This window comes from Epithele typhae (genome assembly GCF_022376455.1).
Source record: "Epithele typhae strain CBS 203.58 chromosome Unknown BXZ73scaffold_229, whole genome shotgun sequence".
NCBI classification, from domain to species: domain Eukaryota; kingdom Fungi; phylum Basidiomycota; class Agaricomycetes; order Polyporales; family Epitheliaceae; genus Epithele; species Epithele typhae.
The window spans coordinates 18,183-36,892 of NW_025954420.1; the positions used below are offsets into that span (position 1 = coordinate 18,183).

Genomic DNA, 18,710 nt, shown 5'->3' on the forward strand with positions numbered 1-18,710 from the left:
CAGTCGTCCGTCGTGACCGGAATGACGAAAGAAGAGGGAATACGCGGCCGAGTGGGGTCCGAAATGAGAGTGGGGAGCGGCGTATCCATAGAAGGAGCGGCAGGCAGCGGATCCGGTCCGCGCATGGCTTCCAGAGCGTTCGGAGGAAGAGGGATGGTGCCCGTCGCAGGAGGACGGTATCCAACGGAGTTGACTTCGCGAGTGGCCGTCTTGCCCTTGCTGGACAAGCTGATGACGGCCGCCAGTGCGTCGTCGAACGGCATGAGAGCGTCAGTTCGGTCCAGCGAATACGAGCGTACAAGGTACCGCTCGCCTTCGCTGCGCCGAGTTCGGCCTTCAACGTGCTGCTGATAGACCCAGCAGTACGCGCGTTTTGCGTAGTGGTTCGGCGGGCTCTTCGCGAGTGCGGCCATACGCAGGTTCTGCGCCTGAACGGCAGTCACGATGCGGAGTCCGCTCCAAGGGCCTAGGTCCAGACGCTCGAAGTCCCCACTAGAGGGCTTTCCGTGCGTGCTGGCCAGACGCTTCTTGAGGTCGTTCGTCTCCTTCTTCTCGGCGTCAGGTCCCATGTTGCCGGACGTTTTGGCGTCGAGGTAGTAGGAGGCGTAGTTGCGTTCGCTCTCGCTACGTGTGTCCGCTAGAGACACATCGGCGTACCACCGCGACCATGGAGTCTCGGGGTGGCCGGCGAGAGAGGGGTCCGCTTGACCACGAGTTGAGCGAAGTGACGACCTAGTAAGGTCACCGAAATTGTAGTCTGGGTCCGTAATGAGCCTCTCAGGCTGCGCCTGAACAGTCACAGAAGGACCCGTAGGTTGAGGCACAGAGGGCGGCGGGGCCATCACAGCGAATTTCGCTACGGTGACCTTGGCCGTGCTCTTTTCGGCAGACTTCGCAGAGGCCTTTGCAGAAGTTGCAATGGCCGGTGCGAAGTTCGGCCCAGGGGTGCGATTAGGCGCATTTGCAGAAGGTGCCTTGCGCGAAGGACCCGACTCGTACTCAGCGGGACGTTTATTGCCCCGCTCAGTCCGAGCCGAACCGTGGTAGGTGGATGCGCGCGAATTGGAGCGGTCGCTTCGGCGCGCGTTCGAGTAGTACGGCCGGTACTCTCGATCGTGGTGACGTCCGAACCGGCGGCTGTCTTCATCTCGATCGCGCCGATCATTAGAAGATCGTTGGCTCTGCGCGTCCGAGTCTTGGTTCTCCAGCTCGCGGATCCGGGCGGTGATCTGGTTGTTGATAACCTGCAGCGTGTTCGCACGTTCTTCAGAAGCGGCGAGCTGCGTTTTCAGTCGGATGACCTCCTTGTCAAGCTCTTTGCGGGCGCCGACTGCATCGTCGCGAGCGCGCAAAGCGTCATTGCGAGAGTGTTCGGCAGTGGCTAGCTTGGCATTGAGTTCGCCGACTTGCCCCATGAGGGACTGCTGAGTGGTGAGGAACGACTGCGTGACCATAGTGAGCGGGTCCACGTAGTGTCCGTATGCTGGTGGAGCGAACTGCGGAACTTGAGCAGCAGCAGGGTATCGGCCAGCATGGTAGAATCCGGCGTATTGTCCCGGATACGGCGCAGAAGGGGGCGGCGGCGCACTTACAGCGTTGTGCGCAGCGTCGCGTTGGTAGTCCCCTCCTCCTCCGACCGACGTTGTGAGTAACGCAGGGTCGATCGTGCCGTTCATGGCGACGTCAGGCGGCGCAATTTCGGCGTTTGGAGCCGCATGTGGCGTCGCGATATAATATTGAGTTGAGGCTGGCGGCGGCGGCGCATGGGTCCAGCCGTTCGGCGTGGGCCCCTGCGCATCCGTCGCGATGGGAAGTTGTTGGTATTGGTTCGGTGGGTAGGACATGGTGGGAGCGTGGAAGTGCGAAAGATACGGGTGAGGCGCAGGCGCGAGCACCAGAGAAGCCCTACTTGAGCTTATCGGGCTGTTAATCTTGCGATCTGCGCCGATCTTCGGATTTTCGGCTTCTCGTTCCCGTTATCTCGGGTTGTAGCGCATGGCTGATGCCCATGGCGCTTACCTCACGGCGTGGCAGGCCCGAAGTGTCCGCTACGCCGAGTAGAGCAAGGTAATCGTCAAGGGCACGCAAGTTTTCGCATTCTGCTAGCTCTTCCCATGTGTGTTCGCCCACGGTCCACCGTACCATGAGTTCTAGCTTATTCCCATCCCAGCGGTGTCCAACAATTTCGTCTACCAGCCATTCCTGGTCATCTGGTACGCCGAAATCGTAGAACCGCTGCGTTTCGCGTGCAGGGAATAAGTGTACGTCGCTAGGTTCGTATTTCCGTAGCAGACTCGCATGAAAGACTGGATGTACCCGCCGTTGCTTAAGTTCGGCGGGCAGATCTAGCCTGTACGTAGAGGTTTCAGGGTGTGCAGATAATATCACAAATGGGCCGACGAATTTCGGCGCCAGTTTGCGTGCACGCCCTTTCGGTAGCGAAAGGTTTTTGGTGGACAAGTAGACCTTGTCACCAGGCTCGAGTGATACGTCCTCACGCGACCGGTGCTTGTTCGCTTGGTGCGTGGAGACCACTCGTGCTTCAATGATAGCATCGTGCGCTTGCTCAAGGTTCACTCGGGCCGCTCGACGAAGTCGCGTGCACCCGGGAGAGCCTTTTCAACCGCCGGAAATCGGCTCATCGTCGGGACGTAGCCGTACGTCAGTTCGAACGGCGCAAATCCTGTTGACGCGCTGATGCTTGAGTTGATAGCGAATTCCACTAGGGGGAGTTGATCCGCCCAGTCCGACTGATCAGGCAGCACAATTGAGCGCAGAATTTGAGCAACGCTCCGATTTGCACGCTCAGTTGCACCGTCTGTCTGCGGGTGGAATGACGTAGACATTAATAGCCTGGTACCGAGCATACGGTGTACCTCGCTCCAAAATCGCGAGGTAAACTTCGTATCTCGGTCCGAAACTATCGATTCGGGGATGCCATACAGCCGAACGTACTCCTTTATGAAAAGAGACGCAAGGTTGTACGCCGAATCGGTCACATTGCAAGGTACGAGGGTTACTCTACTTGTGAGACGGTCTATTATCACCCACAAGTAGTTGTAGCCCCCGGACTCTGGGAACGGTCCAACGAAATCCATGCCAATGGATTGACCTGGATAGGCCGGAACTGGGAGCGTGTGCAGGAGTCCGCTCGGCTTGAGCGGGCTCGTTTTTGACATCTGACACGTTCCACAAGTCGCGCAAAATGCGTAGACGTGCTTGGACATCTTTGGCCACCAGACCCACCGTCGCAGATATTCGGCGGTGCGCTGTGGTCCTAGGTGCCCAAGTGTCTCATGAGCCATGGACATGACAATTTCCTGCAGCGATCGCTTGCGTACGAGCGTGCGAGGTATGCACACGCACTCAAATCCGGTGCGTGTCGACACCCGCAGCAGGCCGTCATCACCCATGGAGAAGTTGGCGAATGCGGACGGGTCCAAGACGACCTTACTGAATGTAGTGTCATCCTTGTACCCGTTCTTAATCGCTCTCACCACTTCTTTGTCTGCGAACAGATTCGCTTCCAGTGGGGGGCCGTTCTGGAGCGCATCGCGCACCGAAACACTGCCCGAGGTGCCCTGAGCGCTTTCATTGGGCATAGGCGAACTACGTGGGACCGATGATGTCACCGGTTCGGCGTGTTCGCGCATAGCTTCCGCCTCGTCTTGACGCTCTTCGACCTTGTCTTTCGGCTTGCGTGTCCGTTTAACCGGCCACTCAGCAGCATTGTCAGGGTCGATACGTCGCGGGCGCGGCGGGCGAAGTTGCATCGCGTGCTGGCGCAGCACACGCTCGTGCTGCTCCAGGATTTCGGCGATGCGAGTATCCGGCATATCCTCACCTTCGGGATCGAGACGCGCATCAGCGTTCACGAAGACCTCAGGTGAGTGTTCGTCCTCTAGTGTGTCATTCTCATAGTAGCGGGACAGGCAATCGGCGACCCGATTGTCTTCGCCCGCTACATGGATGACCGTAGCATCGAACCGATCAATGTATTCGGTCCAGCGAAGCAGACGACCATGCCGAGTTTCTCTCGACGCGGTCTTCATCTTCGTCAGAGCTTGATGATCGGTGACGATATTGAACTTGCGTCCGGCAAGGCGATCTTCCCATTTGAGGAGCGCTTCAATTACTCCAAGCGCTTCATGCTCGTAGGTGTAATAAGATCGCTGTGCAGACGTAAACTTCTTGGACATGAATCCGGCTGGGCGACAAGTTCGCCAGTCAGGTCCCTGTCCAAACATTGCGCCGATACCATACGTTGACGCATCAGTGATGACCCAGATTGGCTCATCACTGTTCGGGTCAATGGGCTTGAGAATCGGCGTCTTCGCCACTAGAGCTTTGATGCGGTCGAGGCAGGCCTGGTGTATCGGTCGCCACTGGAATGGTCTGCCATTCTTGCAGATGGATTCCAGTGGCGAAGTATACGCCGAAACATCGGGTAGGAAGTGCGCTAGATACTGAACAAGGCCGAGAAATCTCTGCACCTCATTCAGCGAACGCATTGGCCGCCAATCACGGACGCGCGACAACTTGTCTGTGTCAGCGTGCAGTCCGCGATTGTCGATCTTGTGTCCCAGACAGTCCATTAAAAGCGAATAAACGTCAAGCTTGGACTTGCTGAGAAACAGATGCTGTTCGCGCAGTTTGGTAAACACGAGCCGCAAATGCGCCTCATGTTCAGCGACGGATCGCGAAAATACGAAGATGTCGTCCAGGTATACATGGACGAAAACTCCGATATATTCGCGAAATATCCATGTCATCAGGCGCTGAAATGTGCTAGGCGCATTACAGTCTCCCTGCTGCATGACGTGCGAGACGGCGGTACCATAGATGGTGGAGAACGCCGTCTTCCATATGTCATTGACATCGATGCGGATTTGCTCGTACGCGTCCGACATGTCAATCTTAGTTCGGTAAGCTGCAGACGCAACGTCGTTCCGGATCGCATCTTGGTCCGGGAACGGCGTAACGTCCTTGATTGTATTGTCGTTGCGCTGGCGTGCATCAACGACAGTACGAAGCTTGCCGGTTTTCTTCGGGATGCAGAGAAGTGGAGCCGCTTGAGCAGCAGGCTTCATCTCCCACCATCCCGCGTTCAGGTAGGTGTCCATCTTGTCGCGCAGCTGTTGCTTCAGCGCGTCCGGACAGCGAGGGTGGTGATAGTTATACCGTTTCTGCTCATCAATGAGCGGAATTCGGTGGTTAACTTCTCGCCAAGGTGGAAGTTCGGCAGGGATAGGGCCTGTGAGGTCCTCGGTTTCCTTCTGCCACTTCTCACGGAGGTGGGGAACGTCGGCGTCGGTGAGTCGAGAATCCATGTTTCTCAGATACTCAACCACTGACGCCTCCAGCTCCTCATTGGCACCGTAAGGATCCGGCTGTCCGAAACGGTCCCGCATCACACCCGTATCCGAGTGCAACACGACACGGTCCCGAAACCGAATTTCCGGCGTAATTTCGGCGCGTTTTGACCTCAATTTGGGCTCAAGACGGCCTAAATCACGTGTCTCATGGTCTTCACGATAGATGTATGCAACTCTAGGTGGCGCAGGAGGAATTTCGGCGGGTTCATCCTCCTCCTCACGCTCATCTGTTGTCACGTCGGCAGTGGTATGTATACTCGGGGGCTCGTCTGATTCTTCATTCAAGTCCTCGAGTATATACGCACTATCTTGCGCAAGCGTGTTTGTTCGCTTGTTATTAACTTCGTCATCTGCAACCTCTTCGACTGTCGCTTTAGGGCGCATCGTAGTGGTTGCTGACGGCGATAGTCAATTGCTATTAGGCTTGTTCGCTTTCCGGGGCGATTGTCTGGCAGAGGTAGTCTTACACCCTGCCCAGTACTTCTCGTCCTGGTCGTAGTCGAACGCCTCAATGATCTGGTCGCCGATTTTGATAGTACGGCTGGCGAAGCTCACTTCTATGCCGTACTTATTCATAATCGGCGTCCCAATGATGCAGTCGTAGCGATCTAGGTTGACAATGTCAAAGTACACGTCTTTGGCATCAATCGGTCCTAGCTTCATAGGTACTCGAGCACCGTAGTTGATCTTAGATCGGCTACCTGAGCACCCGAGTTGCAGTACAATCTGCTCGTCCAGAACAATACGTTTTGCGCGGGTAGTGTGCACAAATTCCGGCGTGAGTGCGTCGGTCGTACTGCCTGTATCGAACAGTGTGTACGCTTGAAGTCCGTTGATATCGACCAGGCAACAGAGTGCCGCCTGGTCTGCCGGAGATCGTTCCGGCTGTGCCGTAGAAGGCGTATTAGTCTTACGCCGAATATTCGCAGAAAATTCGGCGTGTGGCGTAGTACGCATGGCACCAAAGCGGAGGTTCGGAAGCGTGCGCATCGCGTAGGAGCGTACAATTTCCGATCCTTCAGAGTCTGGATCTTCCCCCTCTGGAGCGAGCTTCGCTCCATCGGATTCTGAGCCCGACTCATATTGTGACCCACCCCACGCATCCTCGCTGCGGCCGTCATCTCTGACAATTCGCTGCGCGTGGAAGCGTGTGGTTTTCGGGCCCTCGCTCTTCATTGTTTCGCTGTACTTGGGGCACACAGGATCACGCATATAGTGACCTGTCTTTCCGCAAGCAAAGCACGCATTTTCGGCGGCTTTCACACCTGGAGTAGATGGACGTCCTCCTGCTCCAGTGGAATGCTCACGCTTTGAGCTCGAGTGATCACGTCGATTATTTGAGAAATTTCGGCGTGATCCTTGGCTCGCTGACTTGTTACCGTGATTTTGGTGGCTGCGGTCGCGCGATTGCGTTCGGCCGCGTTCTCCATCACGGCGATCCTGCTGGTGGTTCGGCTTGTGGCCTTCACGACTGCTGCGGTCATCCTTTGACGATGGTGTGCTGGACGCCGCACCATACGTTCCCGTACGCGGCGTCGAGCTAACCACCCTCAGGGACTCTTCAAGCTGTCGTGCATTCTCGACAATGTCGAGCCATGAGTTGTACTCAGGGTTGATGCTCCGGTTCACGCCCAGGTGAGTGCGAATATTTTCGGGCAACCCATGGAACAGACGGAGCTTCATCTCGTAGTCTGTGGGGTGTTCGATCATTTCGCCTGCACGGCGTTGGAGATCCGAGGCAAATGTGAGTACACCCTTCCGATGCGAGTACATACACTTTGCGAACTCCTCGGTTGCTTTCGCGGCCGTACTGGAGTGCACAAAGTGCGTGTGCATCTTGCAGATGATCTCTTCAAACGACAGATGCGGCACGCCAGGGCGGTCTATTGACTGGGTCCACCAGTCAATCGCTCGTCCTTCAAGGCATGGCCGAATTTGCCGCGAACGATGTTCATCGGCATCAGGGCCGCACAAGTTGTACGCCCTGAGCCAATTCAGGAATCCGTCCAGCCAGAGCACAAATTTCTGGTGGTCATCTTCACCACCGTACTTGTCTGGCATGTCCGGTTTCGGCTGCTTTGCACCCTGAGGCAGCGGAATGCTGCGTCCCCCGACTTTGAAGCGGATGTTCTCCACAATTCGCCGCATCAGCACATCAAGGTGCTGCGTGCCAGGCAATTGTGAATTCGGCGTGGGTGCGGACACATGCGCAGAGGGTACTACCTGCACAGGTTGTCCCTGATAGTAGTAACCACTAGGCGCATGGGTTCTTGTGATTGCGGGGTACGGTGCACGGCTTGCACTTAGGCCAGGAGCATACAATGTGCTCGATGCCTTTGCGAACCGCGCATTGCTTGCCGCATTGCGGTCGTACGTTGGACGCGATTGCTCAGCTTCGAATCGCAGCTGTTGCTTCGCGTCCTCGTGTTGCTGATCCAGAATTTGCGTATACGTGGACCGATAGTCACGGTAGCGATCCTCAGGTGAGGGAGCACGTACAGGAACTTCCGGTTGCGCATATCGTCGCGCGTCCTGGCTAGCAAGAGCGAAATTCGGTGGCTGTTGTCTCCGAACTTCGCTATCACTGTCAGGCAGCGGTTGGGGAGCATTATGCGTGGGTGCAGCCGCACTTCGCCGACTTTTATGAGAGGCAGAGCCTTCTATCACAGAGCTATGCGAAGTTCGGCCACTCCCATGTGTAGCATGGCTCCTTTCGTCAATCCGGGACGGCGGCCGCTCAGCGATTGGTGTTGCTGGCCGCAGTGGGTCCTGTTCATGCATAGCGTGAAGCGTGGAGCGGAGCACACGATTCTCTTGCTCGCGTGCTACCTGCTCTCGCTCACGTTCCAGTTCGCGCGCAATCGTAGCTGGGCTTCGGTAGGGCAGTCGTTCGATAAATTTATTTCTACTGATTACCCCGTCGACGTCCAGCAGCGCGCTGGTTGCGTTTCCAAGAACACGGTTTGTCCGTGACATGGCGTCGTGAATTTCGGCGCCAAGATCACGGTGGAACGCGTCCAATCGCGCCGAAATTGACACCAGGCGGTTGCGGTGTTGCATTAATTCCGCCTGGGTATTTTCGACGGCAGGGCGTGCGGCATACGCACGCTCGGCAGGCGAGTCTTCAGCGAACCGTCGAGGGTCCGCTGATGGCCCGGCCTGCGCACTCGACATAATCGAGTCATGGTACGTAGAGTAGGAGGCATCTCGCCGCGGGGAAGGTGCGGCAATGGGATACTCACCGAATCCACGTACTCCTGTTGATGTTGAGGCCCGAGGGGTCGGCGTCGGAGGCGTTGTGATAGGCACTCCCACTGGGTGCCGTCCCTGTAGCCTAGGGATACCAGTCATATTTTTGACACTGTAGCCCAGGGATACCGCTCGGGTGGACTCATATGAGTGGGCGCTTTGTAGCCTCTGTTCCCACTCATATGAGTGCACAGCCACCTGTGTAAGCCGCCTTTCACTGCCTGTCTATAGCATTGTTACTATGCCACTACTATTACTGCTTTATTATCATGTAGCCCAGGCTGCTGCTCATATTAGCCTGTCGCTTAGGCTACCGCTCATATGAGCATGTTACTTAGGCTGCCACTTGTATGAGCATGTTGTTTGGGCTCCCACTCATATGAGCCTGTCACTTAGGCTACCACTTGTATAAGCCTGTTGCTTAGGCTGCCACTCATATTGGCACAGCGCTTATCCCGTGTATTGCCACTGTGGCTACTATAAATTTATATATGTTATAGCCTGCTGCACCTGTATGGTTACAAGCTTTGGTGTGCACCCACTACAGATCCTTAGCATATGAGAGTCGTCCACCATCATTAGCTTTATATACCATTCCCGCACCTACCGTCTCGCTTTGCGATTGCCTCCTAGCTCCTCCCTGTCACCTCTCCTACCCGTCTCCCCCGCTATCATGAGCCTCCCCGAGGTCAAGTGTGTCCCTCTAATCCGACCTGACTTCCTGCTCGTCTCCGACTTGCCCGACCTCCATGCTCCTGCGCTCCGTGACTGTAACATATACATATATACAAACACGTTCTCACCCTTGCTTATGGTTACTAGTATTTTCTCTGAGCACCCATTCATGTCCATGGTATGTACACCAACTCCTGAGTGCCCGTTCTCAATCACACATGTGTGCAGACCACCCACCCTGGTTCATAGTATAGTATGCACTGAGCACCTGCTACTACTATTACACCCCATCCACCAACTGCCACCCTACCCCACTTTGAGTTCTCCACTGTTTGACATTCGCCCAGGATTTTTTTTGTGCCACACATGTCTCCCCATTCTTTGTAATACATCCTATGCATGTGAAGCACACAATGATTCTTGTGCACATATAGCACTCTGAGTGCTCCACTTCCATGGGCATACACACTCTGAATGCCTATTTTTGATGGCTGTATACCCTCCAAGCACCCAATTTCATGGGCATACACACTGCCATAGGCATACTAACTCTGTGTGCCCACATTTGATGGCTCTCCTCCTCCGAGTGCCTGTGTGTGGTGGTCATTCAACTCCGAGCGCCCGCCTGCAGGTGGTCATTCAACTCCGAGCACCCACCTGCAGCCTGGCAGGTGGTCGTTCAACTCCGAGCGCCCGCGTTTGATGGTCATTCAACTCCGAGCGCCCGCCTGCAGGTGGTCATTCAACTCCGAGCACCCATCTGCAGCCTGGCAGGTGGTCGTTCAACTCCGAGCACCTGCATTTGATGGTCATTCAACTCCGGGTGCCTGCCTGCAGGTGGTCATTCAACTCCGAGCGCCCACCTGCAGCCTGGCAGGTGGTCATTCAACTCCGAGCGCCCGCGTTTGATGGTCATTCAACTCCGAGCGCCCGCTTTTGATGGTCATTCAACTCCGAGCGCCCGCCTGCAGGTGGTCGTTCAACTCCGAGCGCCCGCGTTTGATGGCTCTCTTCCTCCGAGCGCCCGACTGCCACACCCCGAGCCCGCACCCTCATTACCTTACCCTCCTCCGAGTTCTCCACCGTTCAACGACATCTCGGGCTTGTTTTATGCGCGTTTCTACCCTCTTTCTAACGAGCCGCCCCGTTTCACCATGCGACCCGCCGTCGTCCCGCTGCACGTCGTCTTGTGCGACACAAGATCGCCCCCCACATCACCTACTTGATGCTCCCATCTCTTGACGGTTCGGAGCTCGTTTTTGACGCGGTTAGGTTCGTTCTCTTCCCCTCTTCAAGGCCGTTTCGATGCACCTTTGCGCGCGTTGGTACGCCCAGCCAATTGCCCATGACAGCTGCCGCATTGCCACCTTTTTGCCCTATCTGCATCTTCCTCAACCCCCGCGATCTTGAGCACCACGGCCACATATCCCGTTCGTTCCGCACGCATTTTGGTACGCGTGCTCCCCTCATTACCCCGCATATAACGCGCCCTCGACGCCGCGAAAACGCGCAGCCGTTCACCCGCAGCAACCACTGCTCTCTCCACACCGCCTCCAGCCATCCTCAGGCTTGGACTCGATGCGCCGCTTTCCCAGTTTTGCTCCGATCGCACTGAAAATCGGAGCTCAGATTGCCCTCATCAATTCCTTTCAAACGCGCCCACCTTCGTCTCGCCCGCCGCACTCGTTCGCCCGCTGTGCGCTGTGCAAGACCGCCTGAAATCAGCACTCCCTTCCCATCTTCCCAATGCTCGATCTCGCCCACTTCGCCACCTAAGAAGACGTGGATGGGTTCATTCGTCGCGCGTCATCAAGCCCTTTCGATCGCGCGCTTGGATGTAGCAGTCGGAAGAGATTTGCGCCATGTATGACAGGATATGTGTATGTTCAGCTTACCTTGCCCCCTCCTCCTGCCTCCCCCAGTCTTGCCCTCGCATCTTGCCCGTTCCATGTCCGTTTGGCGTGCGTTTTGGTGCATAGGTTAGCATATATCCCCTCGTTTTAACGCCACCTTACACATTGTGATCTGTGCCTTCCATGATGTTATATTTTGGTGCTCAGCACCTGTTTGATCTGACCTATACTGTATACACTATCAACCCCCTCAGTCTCCCTCATTTTTTTGGAATGAAACTGTACACCACATATGAATGCAGTGCTGCACACTGCAGCATATTGATATGAGTTGGTCTACCTGTACTGGACACCTTCTCCCTGGGAAGTCACCCTTCACAGCAGCATGTGTAGATGGTAATTCACCAAGCTGTTTTCTATATCAGAGAGTAGCTTGTAAGATCTGTGGGTGTGCAAATTTGGAAGACAGTAGCTGCAACAGTGAGGGAATAATGAGGTATGATATTTTAAAATGACATACCACACACAGACATGGGATAATAGTGTATCACATTCCGGACACCTAGATATATTCACAGACAATATTCTGAATGCAATGCAGAAGATAGCGCACAGAAATCCGGATACTTGGTGAAGATACAAGATATGTGTGGAAAGTGGAAGTTCTGAGAAAACACGACATGTATAAGTTCATGTGCAGACATGATATCAACGGGCTGTTTGCTGAATCACACCTGGATACTATTAAGGTGCTCAGATCGGAATTTATACGCTTATCGGTGATGAGATGCATGTGGGGGATCATATGTCATTATTTTATGACATACGGTACCCTGGAACGACATGTGCTCCGATTAGAATTCAAAAACATGGATTAGAATGGGGTACGTCTCGGCTATCCAACACAGAAGAGACCTTGAAAAACGGTTGAGAACCAGTGGAGATGTGCAAGATGAGCCAGAAGCTTGGTTGGAGTAAAAAGCGAGGTCAGAACACATTCAGCATAACCCACACTTCTGGCTCATCTTGCACATCTCCACTGGTTCTCAACCGTTTTTCAAGGTCTCTTCTGTGTTGGATAGCCGAGACGTACCCCATTCTAATCCATGTTTTTGAATTCTAATCGGAGCACATGTCGTTCCAGGGTACCGTATGTCATAAAATAATGACATATGATCCCCCACATGCATCTCATCACCGATAAGCGTATAAATTCCGATCTGAGCACCTTAATAGTATCCAGGTGTGATTCAGCAAACAGCCCGTTGATATCATGTCTGCACATGAACTTATACATGTCGTGTTTTCTCAGAACTTCCACTTTCCACACATATCTTGTATCTTCACCAAGTATCCGGATTTCTGTGCGCTATCTTCTGCATTGCATTCAGAATATTGTCTGTGAATATATCTAGGTGTCCGGAATGTGATACACTATTATCCCATGTCTGTGTGTGGTATGTCATTTTAAAATATCATACCTCATTATTCCCTCACTGTTGCAGCTACTGTCTTCCAAATTTGCACACCCACAGATCTTACAAGCTACTCTCTGATATAGAAAACAGCTTGGTGAATTACCATCTACACATGCTGCTGTGAAGGGTGACTTCCCAGGGAGAAGGTGTCCAGTACAGGTAGACCAACTCATATCAATATGCTGCAGTGTGCAGCACTGCATTCATATGTGGTGTACAGTTTCATTCCAAAAAAATGAGGGAGACTGAGGGGGTTGATAGTGTATACAGTATAGGTCAGATCAAACAGGTGCTGAGCACCAAAATATAACATCATGGAAGGCACAGATCACAATGTGTAAGGTGGCGTTAAAACGAGGGGATATATGCTAACCTATGCACCAAAACGCACGCCAAACGGACATGGAACGGGCAAGATGCGAGGGCAAGACTGGGGGAGGCAGGAGGAGGGGGCAAGGTAAGCTGAACATACACATATCCTGTCATACATGGCGCAAATCTCTTCCGACTGCTACATCCAAGCGCGCGATCGAAAGGGCTTGATGACGCGCGACGAATGAACCCATCCACGTCTTCTTAGGTGGCGAAGTGGGCGAGATCGAGCATTGGGAAGATGGGAAGGGAGTGCTGATTTCAGGCGGTCTTGCACAGCGCACAGCGGGCGAACGAGTGCGGCGGGCGAGACGAAGGTGGGCGCGTTTGAAAGGAATTGATGAGGGCAATCTGAGCTCCGATTTTCAGTGCGATCGGAGCAAAACTGGGAAAGCGGCGCATCGAGTCCAAGCCTGAGGATGGCTGGAGGCGGTGTGGAGAGAGCAGTGGTTGCTGCGGGTGAACGGCTGCGCGTTTTCGCGGCGTCGAGGGCGCGTTATATGCGGGGTAATGAGGGAGCACGCGTACCAAAATGCGTGCGGAACGAACGGGATATGTGGCCGTGGTGCTCAAGATCGCGGGGGTTGAGGAAGATGCAGGAGCAGCAGTGATTTCCCTGTTACAACTGTTGTGACAGCTTATCGGCAGGGCCAGATGCACCCGGAATAAGCGCCCATTGCGTGGGAGCCCGTAAATGCTACAAGCGCCCGAAACAATGGAGGCGCGGGAGTCGAACCCACGGCCTACACAGTTGTAGCTAGTAATCTACACCACTACACCATAGTCCTTTTCATATGGGTGGCTGTTTACAGGTTATACCACCTTATACATGGCTCAAGCCTTTGAATGCTCCACAGAACGCGGCCACAACACATGAGAGGGGTGCCATATGCGTGCGAGAAATACGCTCAATTCGTTCATCATATGGCACAACACTTTAAAGAGAGTAGCGCACCCGAAAGAACAGACTTGCGTGTGGATTCCATGAATTGAAAGTCGAAGCACACGATGTACGCGCACAGTAGACCATGCACGCTGGGGCTGCATGTAGATATAGAGGATATCAAGATAATGCGTACAAAGACGTAGCTCCGCTCGCGGCTCCCACAGCGTGTGCATGGGTGTAGAGTGGACAGCAGGCGCGAGACTTTGTGCGTGCGAAGGATGCAGTGCGAGGGCACCACGCGCGCACGTATCATGGCTTTGTGCGGTAGGTGCGAGGGCTTGCGTGAGGGTCGCGGGCCACGCGTGAATGACAAATGAAAAGTAGTATATTTGACAAAGCTGAGCCAAAGTAATGTACATGCAGGAGAGACATGCGCAACCAGACAAAGCGTGTTAAGTGGGGAACACAGGCACTCTCGCGATCTCGTGCACGCAATAGTCCGTGTGGCGCGCGCGAGCCCGTCGCGAGAGTCCATGTGGCACGCGTGAGCCCGTCGTGATAGTCCGTGCGGCGCACGCGAGCCCGTCACGAGAGTCCGTGTGGCGCGTGTGAGCCCGTTGTGGTAGTCCGTGCGGCGTGCGAGAGTCCGTGCGGCGCACGAGAGGCGCCACTCCGTGAAACTGAGCGGTGGCACCTTCCGGAGCAGTATCATCTATGAGGTGATAAGTATGGCATAAGGATGTAGAAGAAGAGGGGCGTATATACTATATTGTGAGTACAGAGGTAAGAGGACATGGTGTACAACGGACGAGAGAGAGACGATATGGTCTTACTACAGACGGTAGCCGTAGGAGCCGAGACATTGTTCGGGTTTGGGAAAGGCCCCCTTTGAAACCTCCGCATCGGCGTACGCGTAAGCATGGCGAGCTGTGAGCGAGGCGCCAGGAATGTCGGCCGGGGTATAGGGATGGCGTGGGCAATCCAAGGGGTGTTGTAGCCGCTGCAAGAGGGCGTCGGGATGTCGACGACTATGGACATTTGGATGGTCCTCTCCCCCGAGCCCAGGACTAGGAGAATGGTGCGAGACCGCGAAGCGACTTCGGTGCATTGAGGAGCCGGTGGATGGAGGAAGCGCAGATGACGAGGCGGCAGATAAAGAAGCAGGAGCACGGAAGTGAACGGGAGTGACTTGGAATGGGTGAGATGCGAGATGAGGAAACCTCTACTAGTCCATGTCGAGGTCGGGAAGTCCGAGGGCGGGTTCCAGTCCGATTCGTCTGTGAAAGGATGAGTCTTTTTGGGAGGTGGAAAATGCGCACGAACGGGTCTTCAGGCCATGTAGCCTTCTTGCAGCCGTCGAACAATACAGATACCTATGCGCTTGCCTGACAGAAACTCAGCGAGGTGGATGATGCTGGAGAGAGCACTTACTTTTTAGCATATGCAGCCTTGCCTCGTTTATGGGAGCGTTCATGCAGTTCTGCCTTCTGCAACCAATGCTGCCTGAAAAAGCCGAAGAACACCGCAGTTCTCCACATCTCACGCCGCAACAGCTTGCGCTCCTCCCTCCACCTTGTGAGCATCGCATGTATGCGGAACCAGTGGACGCTCTCGACTGTAAACCCATATTAGCTGAAGTAGTGAATCCGGGCAGGATACTTACTCTGATCCTTGTAGCGCTGATGTGCGGCCGTCCCAGCCTTGTCGACGACGGAAAGACTGTCCCAGATCCACGACCGGTCCCCCTGAGCTGAAACGACCATCGCCTTCAGATCGTTTTCTTCGAGCGGATGGACTGCGGGGTCATCCAGTGGCACACCTAGACGGAGGAGGCATTTCACAACCCTTCGGTACTTGTTTGCTGCCGCTTGGACGTCGCCGCGAGCTGATCCCATGGTGGACGAAATCTCTTTGCGCACCCTCTTGCTCCGTGCGTGCTTTTTGCTGAGTTTCACGGAGAACGAGAGGATCAACGCAGAGCGGACCTCATCGAGCGCTTCCCGGGCCTCATCTCGTCGCACCTTGATCTCTGCTGCTACAAGAGACGCAGCTGGGGTCTGCTTCAGCACAGCTTCATGGAACGAAGAGGGAAGCGCAATATCGGCATTAGAGACCTCTTTGAACAAGGAGGCCTTACGCTTGGCACGCGGGACCTTCATGGCAGCTTCAGGCAGTCGAGGGAAGTCTTTGGGAGCGTCCTCTTCCGGGATCATAAAGGCTGCGTCTTGTAATGCAGGATGAACGTGGGCGTCCCAGAGTGGGGACCACTTCGCATAGCGCTTGAGGAAGTCCGCTTGCTGCTCCACCACACTGGACGAGACCCTGCCCTTGCACATGATGGCTGCGAGGAGTGTTTCACTGCATATCATTTGAGTGCATGCAACAGCGAGTGTATGAAAACCCACCGTTCTGCCTGGAGCTGAGCACCCTCATAGAGGGTTTGCAGAATCTTTTCCTCCCGACGGGTCGTCAATGATGCCTTCGACGCCTTCCGGCTGTTGGTCGCATCCTTTGCGTCCGTCACTGATGGGATATGCACTCATTCATACGTATCACTATCACAAGCTTGAAGACGCACACACCTTTCTCGAGATTGATATCATAGGGGTTCTCGAGTCCGTCGTGATTTGCCAAGTCCACCACCGCGATTTTGAACGCAGCCTCTTGCTCCTTGAGCTCTGCAAGCCGTTCGGCAGTGAACGTGGCCTCGATGGCCTCAAGATGGCGCTCGAGGTCTGCGATGAACTCTTCGCTGGTGTTGTACCTTCTCGACAGGTCCAGACCTTCATCGACTGTCAGTGCACAATGACCGAAGAACCCATCAAGACATACCCATTGTGTGCAAATGGCGGACATTCTGGTCGTTCCAGATGTCATTCAGCGCATCATGACGAGATCCTGGTCCCATCTCCCGTATCCGTGTGGCCAGCTGGTATATAGCGGCCCACATCCGTTCGGACGCTTCACCATCGGTACGTGCAGCGCCAGGGAGGTAGTTGTAAGAGAACTTGTAGCGACAGCTTGCTTGATGAGCAGGTAGGTGGAACTTGCCAACGGCGACAAGCATGTAAGGAAGTTTCTCCCACTCGGCGACACTGGGGAGGCACCCCATGAGCTCCGACCAGGTAGACATGAGCTTGTCCATCCGCGTGTCATAGTTCCGGTGATATTGACAATTGATGTCATAGCCGGAGATGAGCATCGGGAGGGTGAGGTACGGCTTGATCGCACTGGCTTCACTGAGGTCTGCGTACTTGAACCTGTTTCTATATGAACATTGTGGACCGATCTGCAATCGGATGAGGACTTACGCTTCACCTTTGGTCAGGTCGACAACACTGTTTCTCATCGTCATCATGTGTCGGGAGCATGTCATTGCGAGGAGTCCAGAAACAGTACCAGCATAGCGCTGATATCCCATGGCCCCGAACTTGTTGCATGTGGATTCCTGTAATGCGTGAGCTCATGCGCACAGGCTCTTATAGGACACGTACCTCTGCGGGAGCTTCCGCCTCTGCATCCTTGAGAATGGCCGCCGCCTGTTCCTCGTGGACAAAGAACGCTCCGTTGCGTGTCATAGCCTTGTCGTGTGGATCGACAGCTTTCATTTTTTGAAACTGGGAGAAGGTTGCGTCTTTATTATAGAAGAAGGCGTCGAGGTATCTACAACGGCATCAGTCTGGGGCTCGCAGGCTAAGATGAAGAACTCGCCTCTTATCCTCGCCCTCATCTTGCTTCTTCTCGTTGAGATCGGGCGGCTCCGGGACAGTGTTGTTGATCCCTGGCTGCGGACACGAGGAACACAGGGTGGCGAGGACTCCAGCTTCCATCTCGCCTCCCGGGTCGACTCCATTTCGCTTGGTCAACCTGACGAAGGCGTACTGGCGCATCGAAGCCCGCAGTTGTGCATATCGATTCTATTTGGATATGGACTCATCGTCAGATTATGCACGCGACTAAACATAGGGACCCTCACCTCAATCTCGTGCGTTCGAATATTGTCCTTGCTTCGTGCGAGGTAGTTCCAGATGTCGAGAACGGATATTTGCGACTGCAGGGATAGGAGATGAAAGTCACGAAGGGCGGAGATGGTGAAAGCGGTACGTGGCGTGTCCCATGTCGCGGGCCACAGCCCGGCTTGGATGAGCTGCATTGACTCGTGCATTGGCTCTTGCTCGAAGGAGGCATGCGTGCAGAAGGTGACCTCAAACGTCTGCGGACCGTGCGAGTCGACGATGGTCATAGCCCTTTTTTGCTGTGAGGCGAGCGAAACTGGACAGGGAAGGCCACCGTGACCGAGGTGAAGGACGAGGTTGTGTGGGGAGGGCAGTTCCCCAAGGCCCACGCGGTCCCAAAATCCAATGGCTGGGTCCCACTGCTCCACACGGTGATAGGGGAGCCTGCAGTGTTGGGCGACGATACATGTAATGCATAGGGGCAACGGGTACATGCAGTCAAAACATCGGTATACGTGTGTCGCCGCCCTGCGCGCGTGCCAATCTGGAAAGCGCAAGATGAGCACGGCAGGGCGGCGGGTCCAGCCTCTTGTTCTAACAACGCGTCTTGAACGCGGGAGGCCCACTCGTTCTGGAAATTTGCCATGTGTTCCGCGGCCGTCTGTGACACGGTCACTATATGTTTGTACATACGGGCAGCTGGACGTACCGTCTGTTTCTTTCTCTTCTTGGCCTCTGACGACTGGTTCACCGTGACGTCTGAGTTTGAAGGCGGCCCATCGTATACGCCGCCGTCGTCATCGCCGTCTTCGTCGTCATCGCCATCATCGTCGTCTTCGCCGTCATCGCCGTCTTCTTCGTCACCA

The 18,710-nt window shown here is 54.7% G+C and overlaps 1 protein-coding gene across 1 annotated transcript; it reads right to left on the reverse strand.

Moving 5' to 3' along the window:
* Positions 1–15,113: 15,113 nt before the first annotated feature.
* On the reverse strand, positions 15,114–18,710 carry BXZ73DRAFT_83815 (uncharacterized protein; the record flags this gene model as incomplete). Its single annotated transcript, XM_048023950.1, has 12 exons — positions 15,114–15,165; positions 15,320–15,503; positions 15,552–16,246; positions 16,294–16,411; positions 16,471–16,671; positions 16,721–17,154; positions 17,200–17,336; positions 17,383–17,505; positions 17,596–17,805; positions 17,865–18,288; positions 18,471–18,505; positions 18,554–18,710. Coding segments are annotated over 12 exons (2,770 nt in total), but the record flags the coding sequence as incomplete, so codon positions are not given.